Consider the following 15,631-nt stretch of genomic DNA (forward strand, 5'->3'; position numbering starts at 1 on the left):
CTCGGAGTTGCGTTCATGTATGGTATATTTGGCATTTGAAGTGTTACGTAAAGTCTGTCTAAGAAAGGCGTTTTGGACAGTATATGCATAGTGAATTACTGCTGCTTGGTATATGTGGTCTTCTGGGACCTGAACAACACGATCTCGTCAATTTGGTTTGTGTAACAGCATTTAGTAGTATGTTCTGTATTTTTATCTCACTGTATTATCATTAACTTGGTGGAATAGTCGCGTTTGGTGTCGTTAAGGCACTTCTAAGACTGTGGTTTGACTATTCATGTGCGCTTGGCTTTTATTTTGTTTTAAGAAGCGAGAATTGTTTATTAAGATTTGTGTGTGTTGGCTTCCGGCACTTGTTAAGAGCGCCCGAGTTAACGGCGCCGTGGTCATCATGTGCTGTCGGGATGTTATATTTTTATATGATTTTTGAATTTTATCTTGTGCTGATATTATCTGTCGTGAGTTACAGAACATAACCAGGGTGTATAAGTGATGGGCAGTTGTGGGAGGCATGTCGGCGAGCTCTCAGCGGTTTATTTCGGGGACCGTTTCTAGTGGGAAGGTTCCGAAGTGTTGAGAGCTCGCTCATCTGTGATTGCGTTGGGAGTTGCCCTTGCCCTTTGGTTGTATCAAATTATTAATTTGTTATTACATTTATTGGTTGCGTGTTGCGCTTCTCTGATTTTATGGTGCCAAGTGCCATTATTTTTCACAAAGTTTTTCTTTATATAAATGATTTTAAATTTTAATGCCAAGTTAACTTATTATTGGATCTTGGTCTGTGAAGTAAAATCTTTTAAAGCACCATTGTAATTTGTTCTTGCAGAAGAAATTTCTCTTATTTTATGGTGCGAAGTTGCCATTATTATTATTATTTTTTTAGGTTATTACTGCTCTTAATGTTTTCCGATTTTATGGTGCCAAGTGTCATTATCATTCTTAAAGGTTTTTGTAAATGATCTTAACTTGTAAATTATTCTCGATCTTAAGTTGTATTGCCAAGTTAACTTATTATTGGATTTTGTCTCTTGGGTAAACTCTAAAAGCACTATTGTAAAAGGTTCTTTGATTTTATGGTGGCAAGCTGCCGTTATCGTTTTTAAAGCTCATTCTTTTAACCATTTGTTAAGTTCTGTAAGTTATATGAATTTGTTGTTAGTTAAAAGAGTTTAGTATTGGCAATTTAAAAATTGCGTACAGAGTCTGCTGTTTGGATATTATTGGGTGGAAATCCTTGGATAGTTGTCCTATAAGAACACACATTCCAGAGTCGATACTGCAAAATGTAATGTAGCCACATTATTGATGCTGTTCCTGTGTTCTTGTCGTAAATACACAGGCAGTATGCAATGATGACATTTTCTGAAGAGAACTTGATACTAAGGTAACTTCCATTATTTGTATAGCCGGAGTACTAAGAAACTTACGAGTTTGAGATATGTTTTTAATACACGTGACATATGTGCCAAATATGAGCCCATTTGCAGTTGTAGAGTCGGTCAAAGTGGATTGGATATTCTGTCAAGATCTCCTGGAAGCTCTCCTGGACTTAAATTGATTCTAAGTACTGAAAGAGAAATGCCAGTTTAAGTACTTTGTATCTTATTTATTTACGAAAGTAAAAATACAGAAGAAACACTGTGTATATTGAGAGTTAAGGACAGCACTTTTAGTACTGATTAGAAGGGATGGTTAATAGTGGAAGCCGCTCTTGAAGCCTTCATCGAAGCCGAAACCGGCACCGTGGCCGCCGTCGTGGGCAGCGTGTCCGTCTCCGTGCCCGTATCCGTGATATCCGTGGCGGTGCGCGTTGGTCTGCGCGGTCTGCGCCGCTGCGGCCGCGCGCACGGCGGCGCGCTGCGTGGCAGCCAGGTCTGCGCGCGCGTCGTCCAGCTGGGCCTGTGCCTGCGAGAGGCGCGTGCGCGCAGCTGCCACCATGCCGCTCTGCGACGCCAGCTCGGCCTGCGCCTCCTGAGCAGCGCGCGCCGCCTGGTCTGCCGACAGCTGCGCCGCGTTCACAGCTGCGGACGCTGCGCGCACCTCCTGCTGCGCCTGTGCCGACGCCTGCTGAGCCGTCGTCGCCGCGCGCTGTGCCTGAGCCAGCTGCTGCAGCTCAGACTCCAGCTGCGCGTGCGCATCCCGTGCTGCGCGCTCCAGGTTCGAGACGATTGCCTGCCAGAGGATATGCATTTCAGATTTCGTACACGGTGAATAATTACAACTGTGCAAAATATATCCCCTAAAAATATTCCACAGGATCATTTTCTGTGTGAAAAAATATCTAAAGGCCAGCCTGATTTTCCTAGAATACAGGTGGCAGGGGTTAAATACAGGAAGCCAAATGCTATTTACAATTTATACAGAAACCAGATGGCAGTTATGAGTCGAGGGACATGAAAGGGAAGCAGTGGTTGTAGCCTCTCCCCTACGTTATTCAATCTGTATATTGAGCAAGCAGCAAAGGAAACAAAAGGAAAGCTCGGAGTAGGTATTAAAATCCGTGGAGAAGAAATAAAAACTTAGCAAAGGGCTTGGAAGAGCAGTTGAATGGAATGGACAGTGTCTTGAAAGGAGGATATAAGATGAACATCAACAAAAGCAAAACGAGGATAACGGAATGTAGTCAAATTAAGTCGGGTGATGCTGAGGGAATTAGATTAGGAAACGAGACACTTAAAGTAGTAAAGGAGTTTTGCTATTTGGGGAGCAAAATAACTGATGATGGTCGAAGTAGAGAGGATATAAAATGTAGACTGACAATGGCAAGGAAAACGTTTCTGAAGAAGAGAAATTTGTTAACATCGAGTATAGATTTAGTGTCAGGAAGTTGTTTCTGAAAGTGTTTGTATGGAGTGCAGCCGTGTATGGAAGTGAAACATGGACAATAAATAGTTTGGACAAGAAGAGAATAGAAGCTTTCGAAATGTGGTGCTACAGAAGAATGCAGAAGATTAGATGGGTAGGTCACATGACTATTGATGAGGTATTGAATAGAATTGTCAAGAAGAGGAGTTTGTGGCACAACTTGACTAATAGAAGGGATCGGTTGGTAGGACATGTTCAGAGGCATCAAGGGATCACCAATTTAGTATTGGAGGGCAGTGTGGAGGGTAAAAATCGTGGAGGGAGACCAAGAGATTAATACAATAAGCAGATTCAGAAGGATGTAGGTTGCAGTAGGTATGAGGACATGAAGAAGCTCATACAGGATAGAGTAGCATGGAGAGCTGCATCAAACCAGTCTCAGGACTGAAGACCACAACAACAACAGGTAAGTACAGTTAAGGTCAATACGAATGCTCACAGGTCTGTCTGGCCCACTGAATAGCCTAACAGAGATGCTTTGAAACCTTAAGTGTTACATGATTGCAGATGGACACAGATTATCCATCCTTAAATGTAGAATGTAGATATATACAACCCCTTGCATACGACTCCTGTAGGGATCGCAAACATGAGATTAGGTTAATTGCGGTGCACACATAGACTTTTAAGCAATCATTGTTTATGTATCCCATACATGAATGGAACAGGAAGAAGCCTTAATGAGTGGTACAACAGGATGCACTCTGAGACATGCACGTCACAGTGGTGTACAGAGTTTATATGTAGATGCAGATTTCCTGCCTCTGTAGACTAAGTTTTCATATGTACTTCATAAACCTCTATGTAATGCACAGCAGAATGTATTTTGTACCGGTATTAGTTACTTCCTGTTTTATCCATTTGCATATGCTGCAAGGAAGGATCGACTCTTGACATCTGTCACTTATGTTTTTTCTCATGATTCCGACTCAAGATATATAGCACAGGCAGTATAACTGGTAAGAAATCTACACCGAACGTCGGTCCTCTAACTGTATCAGGCATTTTCTGTGACAGAGGTCAACTGCCTTCTGATGATACTGAAGAAATTCCATGAAAATCTATTTTCTGTTTTTTTTAGGTATTCTCTCCATGTATCTAAATAATCCACTTGTTTTCCATCGTATTGATTTAATATGCTCATTTCATTTTGTGTCACTTCATTATGAATGACTGTAAAATTTGCTCATCATTTTGTAATACAATACTATTGGATTCTCCTGTTTCTAAACATCATCATTCCTAGTCAAAGTCATTAATGTTTGTGAGTTTTGTTGCTGTCAACACACACGGAATTCTTTCAAATCCTTAGAGTGCAAAAAACTAGGTGAGGAGAAGTGGTGATGTACAAGTATTCGATCAGCAGATTATACATCAATGTCTCAGACCAAATATCGAACCTCCCCACATCAGTGCTTGTTGAAGCCCAAAGCAACACAAGCTGCAACTTAGGGTATCAAGCTTAGAAGAGCGCCAAAGGTGCCACAATTTTAGGTGTTCTGTACAGGACTCATCACAACTAGTAGCGGCCATTGAGTGAGAGCACATTTTACTACTGACAATAACTGGAGCATTGTATGGTGATAGTAAATGCAATGATCCCAATTTTGTTAAATATGCATAGCATAAACTGAGAAATAAAATATGTCATGTATACTTAATGGTTTCCTACTGACAAAATATTTCGAAATAAATAAATAAACCCATGTATTGTGTGGACATTTTAACATGGTGGTTTTCGAAGATGGTGTCTTGAAATATTGTTGTGTAAGGTGCCAGTAGAGGTCACACTCATACTACCTCATTCATGACACTGCCTAAATCAACAAGCAATTGAATGACTGTCATCACTGAATGCTTTGTGTACTTTGCTTTTCTTAGAGTTGTCCCCTTTTCTCATTTCAAAATGAGTAAACAGGCTAATCCCGGTCCTTCATGGACTTCGGTACTGACTTTCACGACAACAGAACAGACTGGTGACTGATTTTATCCTGTATGAGTCCTGTTTTTGCGTTAGCAATAATCACAGATGTAGGCTGCCAGTCATGTGAGACAGAGTTGGGGCTCATTTCCCCGCACCTTTCCTCTCCAAGTGATGACTTAAGTTCTTGTTTATTTATGTTTGTTATCCACTGCCACCTAAAGTGCCTGCACTATACACATTCACCTCGAAATACATATAACCATGATGTGACGAATGACCAGACTTGTATGACAGTTTCAGTGCTTAGCTTATTTCACAATTATCAATTAATGAGTGAGATATTAACAGCAGTACACACTGTGATGTCCTACAGCTAGTTCTTAGTTCTCATTTACTTTCTTTTCGGGCACTACGCTTTTCTCCTGCAGCTGCCAGAGCAACCCACCTGCTTTCCGGCGAGCGCAGCCTGCGCCGTGGCTGCTGCGGCGGCGGCGTTCTGAGCCAGGCTCTCCTTGGCCTGGAAGGCAGCCTGTCCGCCCGCCACGTGCTGGCCGGCCACTGCCCTGTGCGCAGCATCCACGGCGCCCTGTGCGATGCTCACCAGGCCTGCACCCACGCTGTGTCCGTGTCCGTGTCCGTGCCCGTGGCCAGATCCGTAGCCGTGCCCGTAGCTGTGGCTGCCATAGCTGCGGGACTCTGCGCCCTCAGCGTCCATGTCGTCCTTTCTCACCTGGCGACATACCTCCTGGCTTCAAAAACTCACCTACTCCCTTTTAGATTACATAAATATGCTTCTTGATTTAAAAATAGACAACAAATACACTCTTATCCATATACTGAGACAGCATTGAGAAGCAAGAACATTATGAGTTGCCATGATAATCTCTTCATATTCTGAGCTCAGATGTTATGAGGTGTGCCGATCTGAATTATCTCCTCCACACTTGTGCTCTTGCCTAATGAAGATTCTTTTTAATCCACAGCTTTCAATAAACACATATCGCTTATCTCCAATCTGACTATGTCAAACAGCAAGAAAAGTTTTATCATATAACAATAACATCGATAAGTCACAGAATCAGTTGACGTACACAAATATCTAGGTGTAACAATTTGCTGGGATATGAACTGGAATTATCACATAGATTGACTGAAGTTTATAGGCAGGATAGTGAGAAAATGCGGTCAATGTACAAAGAAAACTGCTTACAAATCACTTGTGCATCCCATCATATGATACTGCTCAAGTGTGTGGCTCTCATACGAAACCAGACTAATAGCGGATATTGAACAAATATGAAGAAAAGTGGCACGAATGTTCACAAGTATGTTTGATTTAGAGGAGAGCGCAACGGAAATGTCGAGAAACCTAGATTGACAGATGTTTGAAGATAGACTCCAGTTATCCTCCGAAAGACTACTTATAAAATTTCAAGAACCCATGTTAAGTGAAAATCAAGATATATTCGGCCCCTTCCCCCCCTCCCTCCATTGTATTGCTCGTGTATGGACCAAGTAGACAGAATTAGACTGATTATCGCAACCACAGGCGCATAGGCATTAAAACAGTCATTATTCCGTCCTCCATAAGCGATTGGAATCTAAAGAAACCCTGCATGTGGTATCATGCTAAGAACTGTCTGCCATGCACTTGACAGTGGGGTGCGTGGTGTGAACGTAGAGCGGATATGGTTCAGTAATATATTCCTGCCCGAGAGAAGTCTACTACTATCAAACTTAGGCCTTAATTTGCGGAAGACATTTCTGACAAAGTGTGTCTGGAGCACAGCTTGGTACATTACTGGGGAATGGACTATGGGAAAACCGGAGCAGAAGAAAATCGAAGCATTTGAGACGTGGTGCTACAGATAAATGTTGGAAATTAGGTAGACTGATAAGGTACAGATGAGGAGATTCTCTGCAGAATCGGTGAAGAAAGGAATATATGAAAAACACTGACAAGAAGAGGGGACAGGATGCTACGACATCTGTTAAGGCACCAGGGATAACTTCCATGGCAATAGAGGGAACTGTGGGGGTAAAAACTGTACAGGAAGATAGAGATTGGAATACATCCTGCAAATAATTTAGGAGGTAGGCTGCGAGGAGGTTTGTCGCCGACTAATATTTCCAGTCTGCCAGTGGCAGTTATACGTTATTATTTGGTAAATAAAACTAGAACTTACAGAATATAGAACCAGTTTTCTGAGTAGATTTAAGATGTTCTAGCAGACAGAACTCACTATGTCGTTCTTATTGCAACCAAATCGTCATATGTAAAAGCAACTTCGAGAGTATTTCTTGACAGTGTTATACCGCTATTACTGTTCACGAAATACAGTATATAAACGATCTGGTGAATAACTTCGTAGACTTCCTGAAGCCATTCGCGGATGATGCTCATGTATATTGGGAAGCTGCAACGCCAGAAAACTGCAGCGAAATGCAGCGAGATTCTGCAGGATCGACGCTTCGTGTAGGGACTGGCAGCTCAATGTAAGTAAGGAGAACGTACTGCTCATAGGCAGAAAGATCGAATACTATTCGATTACACTGATGAGATGATGATGATGAGGTCCCATACTCCGAGGAGCGTAGGGGACGATGTGGGAGACCCGCAGCGCTGTACTACATCTACATCTACATCTACATCTACATCTACATCTACATGATTACTCTGCAATTCACATTTAAGTGCTTGGCAGAGGGTTCGTCGAACCACAATCATACTATCTCTCTACCATTCCACTCCCGAACAGCGCCCGGGAAGAACGAACACCTAAACCTTTCTGTTCGAGATCTGATTTCTCTTATTTTATTTTGATGATCATTCCTACCTATGTAGGTTGGGCTCAACAAAATATTTTCGCATTCGGAAGAGAAAGTTGGTGACTGAAATTTCGTAAATAGATCTCGCCGTGACGAAAAACGTCTTTGCTTTAATGACTTCCATCCCACTCTCGTATCATATCTGGCACATTCTCTCCCCTATTACGAGATAATACAAAACGAGCTGCCCTTTTTTGCACCCTTTCGATGCCCTCCGTCAATCACACCTGGTAAGGATCCCACACCGCGCAGCAATATTCTAACAGAGGACGAACGAGTGTAGTGTAATCTGTCTCTTTAGTGGACATGTTGCATCTTCTAAATGTCCTGCCAATGAAACGCAACCTTTGGCTCGCCTTCCCCACAATATTATCTATGTGGTCTTTCCAACTGAAGTTGTTCGTAATTTTTACACCCATGTACTTAGTTGAATTGACAGCCTTGAGAATTGTACTATTTATCGAGTAATCGAATTCCAACGGATTTCTTTTGGAACTCGTGTGGATCACCTCACACTTTTCGTTATTTAGCCTCAACTGCCACCTGCCACACCATACAGCAATCTTTTCTAAATCGTTTTGCAGCAGATACTGGTCTTCGGATGACCTTACTAGACGGTAAATTACAGCATCATCTGCGAACAACCTAAGAGGACTGCTTAGATTGTCACCCAGGTCATTCATATAGATCAGGAACAGCAGAGGTCCCAGGACGCTTCCCTGGGGAACACCTGATATCACTAGGCAAGGTCCTAGTGGAGGTGGTTTGCCATTGCTTTCCTCCGACCGTCATGGGTATGAATAATGATGATGATGATGAAAACGACACAATAACACCCAGTCACCTCGAGGCAGGAAAAATCCCTGACCCCGCCGGGAATCGAACACAGGACCCCGTGCGCGGGAAGCGAGAACGCTACCGCAAGACCACGAGCTACGGACCTTTATTGGGGATAAATCACTGAAAACAGCAGCAACAGTGAAGTGTCTGGGAGTAACCATATGACCTAAGGTGGAACAAACGCGGAAAAGTAGTTGTGAAGAAGTCCGACGCCAGACAATATGAGGCCACCGGACCAAATATTTCTCATCTAAAAAGAGAGCACTGGTCGCTTTGGAGCGCAGAAGATGGTGTACAGCTAGAACCACATGGTCACATTACTCACCACCGCTGTCGAGTTGCTTCTACACCCTCATGGTGAGCATTCTGTGAAGACGCCTATCTTGCGAGACCACGTCTCTGTTCACAGGGTCACACACATATGTCTCTGGTTTGACGAATATTCGTGACCCGCTAACTCACTCGAGCTTAAACCCACTGAAAATGTTTGGGACTAATTCGATCTGAGGGTGAAACATAGCAGCCACATACAATGAGATAATTCTAAAGGATCAAATCATCAAAGAATGGCATAGTCGAACAAATGTTTGGGTTCTCTTCCTCGCCGAATTGTTGCCCTTATCGAGGTTAGAGGTAGCGTTGCACGATATTAGCATCATTTCTCCTGACGGGGACGAATTTTTCGTCCACTGTGCTAATGAGGCACATCTCGCGAAGTGATCAGGATAGGAAAATCTGGGAACTTAGAGACCATGCGGTGGATTACCAACTGTCGTTCTTTCTGCACACCATTAACGAATGGAACAGAAAAGTGGCACATTTTGCAAGGTTGCTTGCATGGTGTAGATGTAGAAGCAGTTTCCAGTTCGAGAAAGATTGTTGACTGAACACTTTGGTTAAAGATTAATTAACGAATGCCTTATTTTGAAAATGATTGTTTGCTCTCTTCATGAGATTCGGATATTCTTAGACAGGCATAGCGTGTCTTGTTCTAAAATCTCGGTTATGGAGAGATCAGGTACACAAGTACCAGTTTCGTATTGTTATCGGTTTGAATCCTGAGATGGCTCTGAACGTAAGCTTTACTAGCCCCGTAAACATCTACGTCACGATTCTAATATTATCACCACCTAAAATATTGCTCCTGTCATTGTTATCTGATGTCGTAGAATGTCTTATTTCATGATTTAAGATTAGATTACGACATCTACATTTACATTTATACTCCGCAAGCCGTCCAACGGTGTGTGGCGGAGGGCACTTTACGTGCCACTTCATTACCTCCCTTTCCTGTTCCAGTCGCGTATGGTTCGCGGGAAGAACGGACTGCCGGAAAGCCTCAGTGCGCGCTCGAATCTCTCTAATTTCACATTCGTGATCCCCTCTGGAGGTATAAGTAGGGGGAAGCAATATATTCGATACCTCATCCAGAAACGACACCCTCTCGAAACCTGGACAGCAAGCTACACCGCGATGCAGAGCGCCTCTCTTGCTGAGTGTGCCACTTGAGTTTGCTAAACATCTCCGTAACGCTATCACGCTTACCAAATAACCCTATGACGAAACGCGCCGCTCTTCTTTGGATCTTCTCTATCTCCTCTGTCAACCCGACCTGGTACGGATCCCACACTGATGAGCAATACTCTAGGTCGAACGAGTGTTTTGTAAGCATCTGGTCGTTTCAAAACCTATATGATTTGCAACCAAATGCTACAAAACATTCTGTTTGACACTTCAAGTGAAACTTGAGGAAGTTTAGCATACCTTAGAACAGAATTACACAGAACACATTGGGGTGTGGGATTGCTGCGTCTCAGACACTTCTGCACAGCGTACACAGGGAAAGCTTTCGACGTAAACAAGTACATATTCGTTTCCCATTTACGACAAACAGAAGAATTTTGGAAAACTGCTTACCGTTGGCTCAAATGCTCCCACATCGTCCGCTGGTCTAGACAAGACGACACCTGCAAAGCAATCGGAATTCGTAAATATATAGCTTAGAGCGGAATGATGATAACTCTTTTCAAATATTAAGTGTTTGTTTGTTAGAAACAGAAGTAGCAAATGAGATGAAAACTATATTGGTCAAAAGAAAAAAAAAACAGTCGTCTCGTAGAGGTACTTACTGACAAGGGCCAGAAGAAGTACTATCCTGGCGGCCATTTTGCTTCGGCGTGAACTGCAATCTGGAAACAGCAAAAGACAGCAATTGTCATCCTAAGCGCAAAATTAAGAGGTTGTTAAATATTTTATCGGTGCGTTAATATAAGAACTGGTTATGCTGGAAATAATTTGACGTTCATAGCGATTTTATAAAATATCACATATTCTTCTTGAACTATCTACTTTAAAGTTGCTTCGACTGAGGTCTTAAAGTTATATCCTCAATCAGACAAACGGATAGTTCAAAGAAGATATAAATTGCTCCAAAACTATTTTTATAAAATGAATTGATTCAAGAGATGCTCGTGTATGGCATGGTTATATGAAATAAAAACATTATAGAGGCTACGTAAATGAGTTACTTGTGAACGTCTACAGCTCCCTTCGCTCAGAGAACAGTCGTCAACATCTTCAGTATCGATATTTGCTAATTCAGTTACACTAACAGCGCTGACGTAATACTCTGATAATACTATAATACATTATATTAGTCAGTTTTACTTGGCGAGATAGGCTAGCAATAATTTAAAACGTAGGTAAGCGAGGATCTACTGAAACATAGAAATAGCATTTCATCACAGAAATGTCGGTGCAGAGGGATGAAGGCGTGCTGCAGTGCTGAGGATCTTACCAAGAGCGGCTTCCTTTGCCCGGAGAGCTACGGCGAGTGACGTTCCAGCCAGCTCCCCGAGCTTTTATAGCTGCCTGCGAGCGCAAAAAGCGAACACACGCCGATCTGCCACCGCGTACCTCTGCAAAAGCGCCTCAAAGCCAACGGTCGATTTTCTCGCCGTACACAAAAACAGTTTCATTGTTCTCATCTCCGGCGTTCTACTTTTACGAGTCGCTACACGATCTGCAGGATCCGTTACTATACCAGATCGAACGATTCGTAGTGACTAGTTGCATTTCGTAAGTACTTTTTGTACTCTTCATTATTTTTGTATACTAATATGCTTATCACCTTTGCTTTATATGTTTTGTTACGTTTTTCTTTAAGGTTCCTAGAAAATTCAGCTAATCGTTGTTATTATTTGACATTATTACCTATTTTAAGGCGATATTCATATCACAGAACATTGCTAGCAATAAAAGTATGTCAGTAGTACTTACGTTTTCAAAAACTGTTTACTATTTCTTCTTCTTCTTCTTCCTCTTTCCGGTAGCACCACAGTGTTACAGTATACGAAGAATACGGGAAAGCTGGGAAAAGTTGCCGCCCTAAGGTAATATGGTATCTTATACAGGGTGGTCCATTGATCGTGATCAGGCCAAATATCTCACGAAATAAGCGTCAAACGAAAAAACTACAAAGAACGAAACTCGTCTAGCTTGAAGGGGCAAACCAGATGGCGCTATGGTTGGCATTCAACCAAGGCCAAGAGGACGACCTCGATAACCATATATTTTTGACGTGGACAGAAAATATTATGGTAAATTAGTAACTGATTTACGTCACTTGGCATTTATTCTTGCTGAGCGGAATAATAATTTACCACGCCCTATTCACCAAAGAGAAAAAGGTGGCAAGCAAGGACTGGCAGACATAGTTTCGGAAGAGACATCCAAACGTAAGCCTTGGGAAACTAGATTGCACTTCATCTGAGTCTTTCTTTCCTTTTCTCTGTCTCTGGTGACTTTGCCCTACGTACTGGAAAAAGTGGCCACTTTGTAGACTTTCTGTTCCGCTCATTTCTCTGCTACAACAGGAGGATTCGGACAATAATACAGTTGTTTTATGATTACACAATGTATACAGTTTATACAGATATATTTCATATGCTTATAAAGGGTGGTCCATTGATCGTGATCAGGCCAAATATCTCACGAAGTAAGCGTCAAACGAAAAAACTACAAAGAACGAAACTCGTCTAGCTTGAAGGGGCAAACCAGATGGCGCTATGGTTGGCCCGCTCGATGGCGGTGCCATAGGTCAAACGGATATCAATTGCGTTTCTTTAAATAGTAACCCCCATTTTTTATTGCATATTCGTGTAGTACGTAAAGAAACATAAATGTTTTAGTTGGACCACTTTTTTCGCTTTATGACAACTGGCGCTTTAACAGTCACGAACGTATAAGTACGTGGTATCACGTAACATTCCGCCAATGCAGACGCTATGTGCTTCGTGATACATTACCCGTGTTAAAATGGACCGTTTATTATTTGCGGAAAATGTCAATATCGTGTTGATGTATGGCCATTGTGATCATGGCCGTGCGGTTCTAAGCGCTTCAGTTTGGAACCGCGTGACCGCTACAGTCTCAGGTTCGAATCCTGCCTCGGGCATGGATGTGTGTGATGTTATTAGGTTGGTTAGGTTTAAGTAGTTCTAAGTTCTAGGGGACTGATGACCTCAGTAGTTAAGTCCCATAGTGCTCAGAGCCATTTGAACCACTTTTTTTTTTTTTTTTTTTTTTGTGATCAAAATACCCATCGGGCGTGTGCTATGTATGCTGCTCGGTATCCTGGACGACATCATCCAAGTGCCCGGACCGTTCGCAGGATAGTTACGTTATTTAAAGAAACAGGAAGTGTTCAGCCACATGTGAAACGTCAACCACCACCTGCAACAAATGATGCCCAAGTAGGTGTTTTAGCTGCTGTCGCGGATAATCAGCACATCAATAGCAGACAAATTGCGCGAGAATCGAGAATCTCAAAAACGTCGGTATTGAGAATGCTACATCAACATCGATTGCACACGTACCATATTTCTATGCGCCAGGAATTGCATGGCGACGACTTTTAACGTCGTGTACAGTTCTGCCACTGGGCACAAGAAAAATTAGGCACGATGAGAGACTTTTTGCGCGCATTCTATTTAGCGACGAAGCGTCATTCACCAACAGCGGTAACGTAAACCGACATAATATGCACTACTGGGCAACGGAAATTACACAATGGGTGCGACAAGTGGAACACCAGCGACCTTGGCGGGTTAATGTATGGTGCGGCATTATGGGAGGAAGGATAATTGGCTCCCATTTTATCGATGGCAATCTAAATGGTGCAATGTATGCTGATTTCCTACGTAATGTTCTACCGATGTTACTACAAGATGTTTCACTGCATGACAGAATGGCGATGTACTTCCAAAGTGATGGATGTCCGTCACATAGCTCGCGTACGGTTGAAGCGGTATTGAATAGCATATTTCATGACAGGTGGATTGGTCGTCGAAGCACCATATCCTGGCCCGCACGTTTACCGGATCTGACGTCCCCGGATTTCTTTCTCTGGAGAAAGTTGAAGGATATTTGCTAACGTGATCCACCGACAACGCCTTACAATGTGCATCAGCGCACTTTCAATTCATGTGCGAACGTTACGGGCCCGCATCTCGTGGTCGTGCGGTAGCGTTCTCGCTTCCCACGCCCGGGTTCCCGGGTTCGATTCCCAGCGGGGTCAGGGATTTTCTCTGCCTCGTGATGGCTGGGTGTTGTGTGCTGTCCTTAGGTTAGTTAGGTTTAAGTAGTTCTAAGTTCTAGGGGACTGATGACCATAGATGTTAAGTCCCATAGTGCTCAGTGCCATTTGAACCATTTTTGAACATCACGGAAGGCGATCTACTCGCTGTTGAGAGGAATGTCGTTACACGTATTGCCAAATGCATTGAGGTCGACGGACATCATTTTGAGTATTTATTGCATTAATGTGGTATATACAGGTAATCACGCTGTAACAGCATGCGTTCTCAGAAATGATAAGTTCCCAAAGGTACATGTATCATATTGGCACAACCGAAATAAAATGTTTAAACGTACCTACGTTCTGTATTTTAATTTAAAAAACTTACCTGTTACCAACTGTTCGTCTAAAATTGTGAGCCATATGTTTGTGACTGTTACAGCGCCATCTATCACAAAGCGAAAAAAGTGGTCCAACTAAAACATTCATATTTCTTTACGTACTACACGAATATGTTATAAAAAATGGGGGTTCCTATTTAAAAAACGCAGTTTATATCCTTTTGACGTGTGGCAGCGTCATCTAGCGGGCCAACCACAGCGCCATCTGGTTTCCCCCTTCAAGCTAGACAAGTTTCGTTCTTTGTAGTTTTTTCGTGTGACGCCTATTTCGTGAGATATATGGCCCGGTCACAATCAATGGACCACCCTTTATAAGCATATGAAATATATCTGTATAAACTGTATACATTGTGTAATCATAAAACAACTGTATTATTGTCCGAATCCTCCTGTTGTAGCAGAGAAATGAGCGGAACAGAAAGTCTACAAAGTGGCCACTTTTTCCAGTACGTAGGGCAAAGTCACCAGAGACAGAGAAAAGGAAAGAAAGACTCAGATGAAGTGCAATCTAGTTTCCCAAGGCTTACGTTTGGATGTCTCTTCCGAAACTATGTCTGCCAGTCCTTGCTTGCCACCTTTTTTCTCTTTGGTGAACAGGGCGTGGTAAATTATTATTCCGCTCAGCAAGAATAAATGCCAAGTGACGTAAATCAGTTACTAACTTACCATAATATTTTCTGTCCACGTCAAAAATATATGGTTATCGAGGTCGTCCTCTTGGCCTTGGTTGAATATACATCTAAAGTTCCCAAAAATCGTCTTGTCTTTAGTAGCATTAGCATCACGATATTTTTAAGAACTTGTCTTTTAAATGTGTTTCTTGAGACACTGAACAGTTTGCCTGCTGTATCAGACGGCATCTTTTCTTTTTTTTACAGCGTTCAATGCCTGTTGCATAGCTTGCGAATCCCGTGATTGTTGTAGCGATTTTCGTAAATGCGGTTAACTTGTTGCCATCTTTACATACACCTGTAGTAAGAGAACATAGCTTTTCGCCAAGTTGTTAATTCACTAACGCCTTAGTATAGTTATTTTGTGAAATACGTTTGTCTTATTATCAATTCCTTTGTCTTGAAAAAAGGTAAATACATTACAAAATATATCTTCAGGCGACTGGCCGCTAAGCCAGACTGAACACCATAGCGCTATATTGTCTCTGTATACGAAATTATATAACCTAACAGTTCATAAGGC

The 15,631-nt window shown here is 42.3% G+C and overlaps 1 protein-coding gene across 1 annotated transcript; it reads right to left on the reverse strand.

Moving 5' to 3' along the window:
- Nucleotides 1-1,591: 1,591 nt before the first annotated feature.
- On the reverse strand, nucleotides 1,592-11,289 carry LOC124556502 (tol-Pal system protein TolA-like). The gene is made up of 5 exons (XM_047130459.1): nucleotides 11,256-11,289; nucleotides 10,588-10,647; nucleotides 10,376-10,425; nucleotides 5,235-5,519; nucleotides 1,592-2,172 (listed from the first exon to the last, which is right to left on the reverse strand). The coding sequence occupies exons 2-5, from the start codon at nucleotides 10,622-10,624 to the stop codon at nucleotides 1,693-1,695; spliced, it is 852 nt and encodes a 283-aa protein (XP_046986415.1). The 5' UTR covers nucleotides 10,625-10,647; nucleotides 11,256-11,289; the 3' UTR covers nucleotides 1,592-1,692.
- Nucleotides 11,290-15,631: the final 4,342 nt, after the last annotated feature.

This window comes from Schistocerca americana, chromosome X (assembly GCF_021461395.2).
Source record: "Schistocerca americana isolate TAMUIC-IGC-003095 chromosome X, iqSchAmer2.1, whole genome shotgun sequence".
NCBI classification, from domain to species: Eukaryota; Metazoa; Arthropoda; class Insecta; order Orthoptera; family Acrididae; genus Schistocerca; species Schistocerca americana.

Bases quoted from the DNA above. Each gene is read 5' to 3' on its own strand.
- LOC124556502 (XM_047130459.1), bottom strand. From the start codon at position 10,624: ATGGCCGCCAGGATAGTACTTCTTCTGGCCCTTGTCA. The intron at 10,426-10,587 runs GTAAGTACCTCT...ATTGCTTTGCAG, and splicing joins ACTTCTTCTGGCCCTTGTCA to GTGTCGTCTTGTCTAGACCA. The intron at 2,173-5,234 runs GTGGGTTGCTCT...ATCCTCTGGCAG, and splicing joins CTGCGCTCGCCGGAAAGCAG to GCAATCGTCTCGAACCTGGA.